The sequence below is a fragment of the Silurus meridionalis genome, chromosome 25, assembly GCF_014805685.1.
Source record: "Silurus meridionalis isolate SWU-2019-XX chromosome 25, ASM1480568v1, whole genome shotgun sequence".
Taxonomy (NCBI): domain Eukaryota; kingdom Metazoa; phylum Chordata; class Actinopteri; order Siluriformes; family Siluridae; genus Silurus; species Silurus meridionalis.
The window spans coordinates 7,313,514-7,324,584 of record NC_060908.1 but is presented as its reverse complement, the minus strand read 5'-3'; the positions used below and the strand labels follow the sequence as shown (position 1 = coordinate 7,324,584).

Genomic DNA, 11,071 nt, shown 5'->3' with positions numbered 1-11,071 from the left:
AGAGTTCCTGCTTTAAAGCAAGTCACGGGGTTATAATAACAAACTTGTTTTAACATTATTGTTTTTGAAGTAATGTTCCCTGGTGGTCTAGTGGTTAGGATGTGGCGCTCTCTCCGCTGCGGCCAGGGTTTGATCCCCGGTCAGGGAACCAACCCCAGCCACTCTCAGTGCCGGTCCCAAGCCCAGATAAATGGGGAGGGTTGCGTTAGGAAGGGCATCCAGCGTAAAAACATGTGCCAAATCAAACATGCGGATGATCCGCTGTGGCGACCCCTGACGGAAGAAGCCAAAAGAAGGTTTTGAAGTAATGTAGTAATGTCAATGGCGCAGAAACCAAGCGTTAAGATGGTGACATTTCAGCATGTAGATATTTGACGTTAGCGGGGGGTTTTGAGTGTCACAATTATTTTAAACAGAATGAGGTAAAGTCTTTAGGTCAGAGGAGGAGATTTATTTGTTTGTGTGTGTGTGTGTGTGTGTGTGTGTGTGTGTGTGTGTGTGTGTTTTAACTTAAGGGAGAAATAAGAAAGGCTGGTAAAAAAAACGCCAACTGTCTTTAAATGTTATTAGGAAAATAGTCAACCTTTCTTACACATCGCCCTACATACAGTATCCTACAACATTAAACATAACTATCATGAAATACAAAAAATAAATGTTCATTTGACAAATGGCAAACGTCATTGTTGGGGAATAAATCACTTTATAACATGTGTTATAGGAAAATCAAATCTATGATGTGTTAAAAGGAGAATTATTTAATGGTGTGTGTTTAATACAAACACTTCACCTGTAGGTAAACACTGTATAGTGATGTGTGATACGGTGTGTCTGGTGTTACCACTATAGGCTCCATATTCACAGGAAACCCAGAGCAGGGACTGAGTGTGTGTGATACTTTGCATGTCATGTAGTTAAACAGAAATGACCCTTCTAAAAAAAATCCCTGAAAACAATAAGGGGTAGAAAATATTGTGTGCACCGGAGGATCAGAAACCAATGACAGTAAATCTTAAAGTAGTTCATTTTGTATTTATTATTTACAATATACGCTCTACAAATTCAGCCTTTAAACATAATCTCAATGTTACAGTCAGTTTCTTTGTAGTCTGCGGTCTTTAGATCTGAAGGCAAAAGGAATTAATGATGTGTTTTTATGAAATCGTTTTGTGTGTGTGTGTGTGTGTGTGTGTGTGTGTGTTCATTCATAGGTCTCTCAGGATAGGTATCAGGCCTTTCTCCTGGTCCAGTGCAGTGAACTCAGTATATATATTTTTTCTAACTTTCAGTGCAGACACGTTTTTGTCAAATGCCTCCTTTCATTTCTCTTGTGTTCCCTCCTTTGCAAAAAGAGGAAAAAAAAAAAATCACCATTACGATAATGAAATGTGAAATTAGCTTGTTTTTGTAGTTGTCAAAACCATTTGCATAATGTGTGTTACCTTGGCTTGGTCCATCTTCACCGACTCGGGTTCCTGCAGAGGAGCAGAAATGAGCTTTTATTTTCACAAGCATGTGCTGAAAACCAAGAGCTGAAAGAGTGTGATATTGTACAGAACTGACATTGGCGGGTTTATATGCGAGATGTTTCACAAGAATCTGCGTCTGAGGTTTACCCAGAAAGAAGTCTTGTTTATGATTTCCAAGTAAAAAGAAAAGAAAAACATGATCATCACTACCCCCCCAGGCCCCACCCCACCCCATGCTCACTTGCTCACTCTCTTTTTTTTCTACACTTCCTCTGTCTCTTGTCTTTCTGTCTCTCACTGTGTCCTCTGTGGAGGTGCTCTGAGTTCTGCAGGTTAAGTTGATCCCCCACTTTTGTCGCTCTTTGAGAACGATGGGTTCTGTCAGCGCACTGTTGCTAAGGTAACTGTTGCTTGGGGGTTTCCAAGAAAGCCTCTGTATTACATGTCCTAGAGGCTAAAGAAAGTATTTCTGTCTGCATGCACACACACATACATATACACACACACATACAGATGCAACCACTCAGAACACCTACACTCATTACATCCCTCACTGGGATCACATATTACATGTTAATTCATTAATAATGCAAACATCAGTGGTGTGGGTATTTGGCAACATTACCAGGTCAACTTCAGCTCTCATATTCTTACTTCAGGCACTACCAGGAAGTGAGTAGGACGTTTTATTGTTATTGAGCAAAGCATGACTGTTGAGTGGGATAAGAGAAAAAATACTTGGTGTACTTTTCAGTTCTTTCTTTACCACATACTATAAATTCAGACACAGTGTAACATGCTGAAAGCATATCTGTATGAGTATATTTTAAATAGGAAAACTTCCTAAATATGAGCTTTCAGTATCCAAGTGAGATTAATCACATCGTGCACTTTTCCTACTAGAGGACAAAATACAAAAATCCGACCTCTTGTAGTTTTACTGTTTCAGTACAAATTGTAAAATGAAGCAATTAAGTTTTGATTAGAAGTTTTGTGAAGTATCTTCTCTTGAATGTATGTGTATGTGTTCAGTACATGTTTAACTGTTTTTCTTTAGCAAATATAGTATCCATTTTCCGTCAGATAAGAACAGGTCAATTATTTGAAGAGTGGAAGTCGAGTACACTACAATAACAGTCTGACACATGTTGGGAATTAAAGTGACACGAAAATGGCGTGTAAACAGGATGCGTGTCAATTTCTCGAACAATCAAAATGATAACATTGAAACTTACAATATAAGGTAACAATATAAACTCTTATAAAATCCATTGTAACCCATATTTTATACATTTATATAATCTTCCAAATTGTCTCACAAATTGGTCTCCATCTGGCGATTTAGTTATAAACACATCATATATAAGTACACGTACATACACCATGTCTAGAATGTACTGTTCTAGCATGACAGTGCTCCTGTGCACACGATATGAGATGAAGAACTGAACAGAGCCCTGATGAACTGGAAGGCCGATTGCTAGACAGGTTTTCTCACTTGACATAAGTGCCTGAATCACTAACTCTCTTGTGGCTGAGTAGACTCAAATTCCCACAGCCATGCTCAGAAATCCTTCCCAGAACAGTGAAGACTGTTAGAGTAGGAAAAGGGACTCAGTTTTAATGCCTGTTCTTGTAAATTTGGATGTCCAACAAGTGCATTATGTCTATACAACCCAACTATCCAGTCATCCAGAGCACAGCTGATCTCTCAGGATTTAAAGCAGCATCCTACATGTGCTTCCACGAATCCACTCAAAGTGTCATCATCACCTGTATATTATTATAATATTGTGAACACTAAGTGCACTGCTTAGACTACTTGTAGCTAAAAATCTCCCTTGGCTCGAAATATTTTAATGTGGTTTTAAAAGCAGCTAACAGCTTAAAAGCCTATTAGTTTTAAATATGTTAAATACAACACGCAGACCCATATAACAGCTGATATGAATGTTCAGAGCTGTTAAATGTGTTTGTTTGAGAGTAGCGTTTTCTGAACACCCATTACGCAATTACAACCTGCATTTTCCTCTCAGCACATCCTTTAGAATTGCACCTATCATTTAACTGCATTCGATTTTACATCAAATAATACGCTTGCATTTTAGAGTATCTGATTTACCATGAAAGTTTTTCTTTATCTCTGTGTTGCCCATTAGCTCAGACAGACCTTTCTTTCTTTCTCCATGTTCACAATTGAAACAAACTACATAAAGACAGTGCTCTCCTATTTGATTAAAGAGATAACCATTAAGCCAGTACAGTTACGAATCTTGTCAAGAGGTAGATTTCAAGCATTTTAGCAAATCTATTAAAGATATTTTTCCTTAAATTTCCATTAAACCAGAGCATTTCAGTTCAGCTCAATTCAATTTAATTTATTTTTAATTACTATAGTGTAGATTTACATCCATAATAAACAAGCTAAAGTTACCAGTGGCAAGATGACACGAGAAACAAACCTGACTAAGATTTTTCCTTTTCATTTGTTACACTAGATATCAGGATTTTAATTATATAAAATAGGGATTTGTTGAATATTTGTTTTTTTTTTTCTTCACCCCCAGTATCAGTCTGGAGAGTAGGAGTGAGATGAGTACGTCTGAAACTGAAAGTGTTTTCTACAGTAAATGAAGGCATACTGCCATCTAGTGGACATTAAAGAAATGGCACGAACGTCCTCTCCTGCTGTAGCTTTTGAGTTCAAAATGACCAGAAAATGTAATTAATCAAATACACGAAAATTAGATGAGAAGACAAATTATATTCATCCTTGGTAGAAGCTGGAGGTTGTTACAGGTCATTCTGGAAGTATTGGCACCTTTTGTAACATGTTCAATGAGTGAACACATTCAGTTGGTGATTTTTAAATCATATTGAAGAACATTTAAGTGGTGATTCCCCCCCAAAAAACAAATAAATAAAATAAAATAAAATAATAAATGCTTGTTTCATACTAGAATATATATGGAGCTTTAATTTTTTATAAATTTTATGATACACAAATTTCAGTGGGCCCGTCATATTGTGTTTGGAAGAGCTATCTATAGCCTAGTATAACCCCCTGGCTGAGGCAACCATGTTTTGGGTTTTAAAAAATCCTGAAGCCCCACAACATTAACAATCTACTTGCATATTTCGTATGTATGCTTTTGTACCCTGTTTCCTAAAAGGGTGGCAATAAATTCCTGGGTTTGTGAAGGAATGCTTACCTGTTCCTGCAACGGTGTTGATTTGAATTTCATGGTTTTGTAGAAATCCTTCTTTGGCACTAAATGCAGAAGAACCACATCGCACACGACGGTGGCCTGATAAAAGGAAGCAGCTGCATCAAAGTTGGTCCATTAACACTGTCTTCTTTTTTTATTACAAGCCATTTCCTGACGGCTGTCTTATTTCTCAACTTATCTCTGTTCAGTGTTTTATCACAGGAAGCCTCGTAACTTCCCCTTTATTATTAAACAACTTTACACAATTCTACAGTAAGTGTATGATCATCGTTGTCACATGCCACAATATTAATCATTCTTAATGCATGTTTTGTCCGTTGAGAAAAACACTCCAATCAGTAATGCATTTAATGAGGGTAGTGGAAGTGTGTCTGACGCTTGGTTTATAAATCTTAGTAGCTGCAGATGAAGTGTGTGGTGTGATGAGTCCGGTCAGGATGACTGTCTGTGAAACTTACCACTCCGAAGATTCCCACTCCTGACCCTATGGCTGTTAGTGTTGGGATGATGTCAAACTTTCTCGCCTAAAAAAAAATTAGCAATGATGATTACAGACTAATGATAGTACAGAATGTACACTATGTGGACAAAAGTATTTGGACATCTGACTTTTCCAGCCATACGTGGTACTTCCCCGAAAGTTATCACAAAGTTAGCAGCACACAACTGTAAATGGATTACATGGGCTGGAGTGGAAGATCTTTTAGTTTTGACCACAACCATTCTTAACACCTTTAAGATCATCTGGAATGCTGACTGCACTCCTCACCTACACTTATTTACCAATGTCCTTGTGGCTGAATGAAAACAAATCTCCACAAACACACTCCAAAATCATCTTTCCAGAAGAATACAGATTAATTATACCAGCAAATAGGAATAAAATGTAAAATGGGATTTTTTAGAACCAAACACGAATCTTATGGTCATGTGATCAGAAACTGTTTTCCAAAGTGTAAGTGTGTGATCTCACCTGTCCATGTACGATGATCTCAATGAATATGCCAAACACTTTCATGAGTGTTCTCTTCTGGATTTTATCCTCTGCGTAATATTTTGCCGTTCTGAAACATCAGGAGATCAATATAAAGGAATGTCAGCAATACGGCATGCTTTTACAGGAAAACAATCCACAACTGGGTGATGTCACATGACCTGATGTGTGACTGGCCAAACTGATTATTTTCCATTGGCAGCACTTCCCATGAATTTTTCATTCCCCTGATTTCACCGTGTTTGTGATTTCCTAATGTTACTGTTTGTTATTTATTCGTTAAGAGGGTGATTTTAAACCATTTGTAGTACATCTAATGTTGTTGTAAGTTCCTTCATGTTCTCTATAAACAGTGGGTTTTCTTACCAACCTGTGTTTTAAAAAAAATCAAGACAGAATAAAATTAGGTCTATTTTAAAAAAGAAAAAAAAAATCACTAAAAATGTAAATAAATAAATAAATAAGAGGGCATGAATAACCAGATTGGAAAATTAATATGCTTTCAATCTATGGCAAAAAAAGAATTTTGTGTGCACTGATTAGAACTGGTGTCTCATGTTAAACTGATCATAATTTGGTCATAATTTGGGATTGTTAAAGATTGAGACGAGCATTTGCATTTTAAAAAGTGTACATTATATACAAATGTTTGTGGACTTGCATGTGACATTTAGTCCCTAAAACCTGATTTTTCTATGATGTTTCACTAGCATTTGGAGTATGGTTGTGCTCATTCAGCCATGAGGGCGTTAGAGAAGTCAGGTATTGATGTAGGCTGAGCATTGTCATGCTGTCACGCTGGAGCAGGTTTGGGTCTCCTGGTCATGTGAAGGGAAAATTTAATGATAACGCATTTAAAGACTCCTATAACTGTGTGCCTCCAACTTTTTGGGAAAGTTTGGAGAAGAACCACATATGGGCAGAAAATTTGGGCGTCTAAATACTTTTGCCCATATATTGTACTGTATATCTAAGTGAATAAAAAAAATTATAAAAATAAATAAATAAAAGCAGCAAAACAACAAAAATGGCAACAAAAAAAAATCCTCTGCTTCAAAGGATGAAATCATCCATAATTTCAGTAACCTACAAAATGTTTAATGTTTATCTTGCTTGTTTCTTCCTACCTGAAATTGTATCCCACTGATGCTTGAGAGCTGTTTCCATAGAGGCCTTCAAATTTGTACTGGGGTATGCATTTTTCAATACGAAGGTCCAGGTTACACTCCCATTCAATCAGAATCCCTATTGATCCACCCTGTCAAAAATGAGAAAAGATTTAGGCTTTTTCCAGCCAGAATATATATATATATTTATATTCTGTACATTTGTGTAATATATATATATATATATATATATATATATATATATATATATATATATATATATATATATATATATATATATACATTTAATAGGTTTATTTGTTGTACATTTTTTATTACATTTACATTTCAAACAAAATACAGCAAAGGAATGTAAGCTTTACTTATAATATAATAATAATAATAATAATAATAATAATAATAACAATAATTATTATTGTTATTATTATTATTATTATTATTGCAATTGTTATTATTTAGTAATACTTTTTCTGCCACTGATCTTACCCCTCATATTATATTTGTTCTATTTGTATATTTTTCTCTTTCCAATCTGTCCAGAAATTCTAGTGTATATTTGTATTATATTTTAATTATAAACTTATATACAGTATAAATATCATTAAAGCATTTCACTGAGTGCTGAACTGTCCATGGTTGTATATCTGATTCACAAATAGAATAAAAAAATTCCCATTATTTATATTCAAGGTATATATCGTGAAAATTATATTTTAAGTAAATTTGATTCAGTATGGCATGATGGAAAGTAGACTTGAAATAGATATTTGTGATATACTGTATGTACATACAGTTTATAATAGATTAAAAGAAAGAATTCTGAATAAAACCTGCTGTATGAGCATGTGTGAGACTTACCACTTGAGCTAACTCTGAGAACTTAAACCCAGAGAGGCTCACAATATCTCCGAGCCTGAAGATGGGACACAGTCGATTTGCATTTTGGTCAAACAGGCAGGTTTTGAGATAACTTGAATTCACGCTTTCCACTAGATTACTTCTGCAGAAACCAGAAAAGAGAAGGATTTACACAGATTAGTCTTGCAGTTGTGCTTGACCTACCAGTTTTCTAGCACTTTGGTGTAGCCATTATTACTATAGCAGTTTTGCATTATTAGTAATTTTTCAGAATCTAAGTATAAATCTTCAACTTGGATTACTGTGTGTGTGAGGTTTCCTGATTCATGTCAACTCAAGTGAGCGTTTATTGCCATTTCAGCAATATTCAGTTGGTGTACAGTGGCATACAGTGGTATACAGTGACACAAAACAATGTTCCTCCAGGAAAAAGGTTCTACATAAGACAGCCTAAATCTATGAAAGACAACAGAACTAACTAAGACATAAGCAGACCTAAACATAGGACTACTGCAAATGTGTGCAAATGCAGCACAATACAGTACAATAAGAACATTAGCATAGTGAATGACAGGGCAGTGCAGACCAGCATACAGAGAAGGCATTGTCCATATAATAATAAAATACTGTCTGTGTAAACATTTTGTTCACCATGTCTGTATGAATTTTGTCTGGGATCTCCAGTGTCCTCGCACTGTCCAAACAACATGCTGTGTAGGTTGACATGCTTCTTTAAATATTCCATATATGTTAATGTGTGTGAATGTGTGTGCGTAGTCCCCTATTCCATGTGTGAGCACCATAACACACTGTGCCATATCCCATACGCACTGCAAAAATGATTTACAAAGTATATATATATTGAGTATAGTTAGATGTATCTAGTATTTTCTATAATTAAATTAAAACAAATAAAATATAAGATTATTTTCAATCTATATTGAATCTATTTCAAGCCATTTATACTTCTCATGGCCTTCTGTTTCTAGAAAGATGCAAAATGATCAAAATGAGAAAAAAAAATACAAGTTTCAAATGAGTAATAATACTAAGAACTAGGTTTAATGATCTAATGTTTGGTTTGTTGTAATCTCATAATAAAATAAAAAACGGTGAGTGGCCATAAGCCTGACTGGACCATAAATGTACAATATCTGACCCCTGCTTTACTGTTAAAACTTTATTATTATTATTATTATTATTTTTTGTAAGACTGTCCACTAGATTCAATCTTTTCTTTGATGTTAAAAGAAAAAGTCAGTGTTCAAGTTTATCTCAAATTTGTTCAGTGGAGTTGAGGGCAGGGCTCTGTGCAGGTCACTCAAGTACTCTAACTTTAACAAACCATGTTTTAATGGAGCTCACTTTGTGTGCAGGTTCGGCCTTTTAGTTTCACTCGTGTGTGTGTGTGATGGTCAGATGTTCACAACCTATCGATCATACAGTGTACACTCTGGAGCCACTGTGTTTATGGTAAATTAAGATAAATTATTGTCAAGCTTAAATTTTTATAACATTTGTATAAAAAATTAATTTTGATGGCATTGTGATTTAATATCAAGCACTAGAATTTACATAGCATTTACAATTAGAAATGTGGCTGATCATAGCTTAAACTGAATCCACCTTTAAGTACACATGGAATGGTCTCAGGCAATTTACATCTATTGTTGTGAGGACCTGGAGTTACATGCACACAAACTCCACACAAGCAGTAACTCACAATCCAAATCAAATTGAAATACAGTCAGCCCCCGACCTACGACTTTTCGGAGATACGAACACGGCTGCCCAGAAAAAAAATAAGTCAAAGAAAATCAAAATATATTCAAGGAAACTTTCAAAATCTACACATGCTATTCAGATTTGACAACGTTGCAAACAGAGGGATAAGAAGAAGAATGCCTGGCAGGCCTGCATTTTCTTTGCAAGTCCTTGTTGTGAGAAGAGTATTTGTAAAATGTGTTGTGATTTTAGTGTTTGCTAATTTCTTACCATGGAAAAAAAAATGCAAAAGTAGTGCTCCAGCTGGTGGAGAATAGAAGCAGAGGAGACGAGAGAAGCTGGCATCTCGATGGCTGTTATCTTACATGAAACTGCCTTTAAATTACAAATGTACAAACTTTAAAAATGACAAACGCAGTGAAGTCTGCCACCTCCACCAAATCAACGATTATCACTGCAAAAAGAAATGGCCCTAATGAAGAGATAGAAAAATTGCTGGTCGTATGGATGGAAGACAAGAATCAAAAACACGTGCCTCTACGCACATCCATCAGGAAGCCAAGTCAATGTCTGGCTTTAAGGCTTTTAAGGATAGAGTGACTTTGTTGCTTGGAGGCACCGTGGCAGGCTTCAAGTTGAAACCCTTCCTTATTTACCAATCTGAAAACCTGCATTTCTTCAAAAACATTAGCAAGAACATGCTGCCTGTGCATTACCGCCATAACCAAAAGGCCTGGATGACATCAGTGGTTTTTGAAGACTGGTTCCTGCACTGTTTAATACCAGGTGCAAAAATCTACTGCAGTGAAAAAAATGTACCCATCAAAATCCTGCTGATTTCGGATAATGCTCCAGGACATTCAACTCATCTTGGAGACTTGCATTCAGACATATAAGTGGGTTTTATGCCACCCAACACCACTTCTCTCATTCAGCCAATGAAACAAGGTGTAAATGTTGCTTTCTACGACATATGTTCGCTCTGGCTGTTGCAGCAACTGATACAGGCGCTTCTTTACGTGACTTTTGACGAGGCTACAACATCCTTGATGCCATCAAAAATATTCATTGTGCATAGGATGATGTGGTGATGATGTGTATGAACGGCTTTTGCAAGGAAATGTTGCGTCTTTTTGTGAATGACTTTAAAGGCTTTGATAAAGACTGTGAAGTGAAATAAATTAGACAGAAAATTTTGAGTTTGAGTGAACACCTGATTTTGGATGTTAACACAGATGACATGATCGATCCTGTAGTTGATGGTGTTTAGTTAACAAATTAAGAGTTGATACAGTTAGAAACTGAGAAAATGTATGAAGATGAAGAAAACAAAGATAAACCTGAGGAAGCGCCTCCAAAGTTTAATGTGAAGGAGATGGCTGAGGTATTCTCAATATTGTCTTACATAATGCAGTTGTTTGAAAAAAATTACATCGTTTAAAGGTAAAAGTTGTTAAAAGACAAGTTAACAATGCGATCGCATGTTATCGTGAAGTCTTCCAAGAAAAGAAGAAACAGACCGTGCAGTCAAAGCTTGATTTTTACTTTATAAAAGTAGAACCTCAACCATCCACAAGCGCAGCACTAGCTTCACCACAGCCATCAACCAGTCACAAGAGTGAAGAAGAAGAAGAAGTTGTCGATAATCTTCTAGGAAAATCATCCAAC

The 11,071-nt window shown here is 35.9% G+C and overlaps 1 protein-coding gene across 4 annotated transcripts in view; it reads right to left on the bottom strand.

The window, feature by feature from the left end:
• Window positions 1-1,012: 1,012 nt before the first annotated feature.
• The window catches only part of p2rx1 (purinergic receptor P2X, ligand-gated ion channel, 1), a 28,569-nt gene continuing 18,510 nt past the window's right edge, over window positions 1,013-11,071 (bottom strand). For all 4 annotated transcript variants that reach the window (XM_046839779.1, XM_046839780.1, XM_046839781.1 and 1 more), the window contains 7 exons: window positions 7,679-7,820; window positions 6,821-6,951; window positions 5,673-5,763; window positions 5,158-5,223; window positions 4,682-4,777; window positions 1,443-1,475; window positions 1,013-1,340 (listed from right to left, as the gene is read on the bottom strand). In XM_046839779.1, coding sequence (XP_046695735.1) covers window positions 1,320-1,340; window positions 1,443-1,475; window positions 4,682-4,777; window positions 5,158-5,223; window positions 5,673-5,763; window positions 6,821-6,951; window positions 7,679-7,820 — 580 coding nt within the window. In that variant the 3' untranslated portion in view covers window positions 1,013-1,319. The remainder of the gene's footprint in view (window positions 1,341-1,442; window positions 1,476-4,681; window positions 4,778-5,157; window positions 5,224-5,672; window positions 5,764-6,820; window positions 6,952-7,678; window positions 7,821-11,071) is intronic.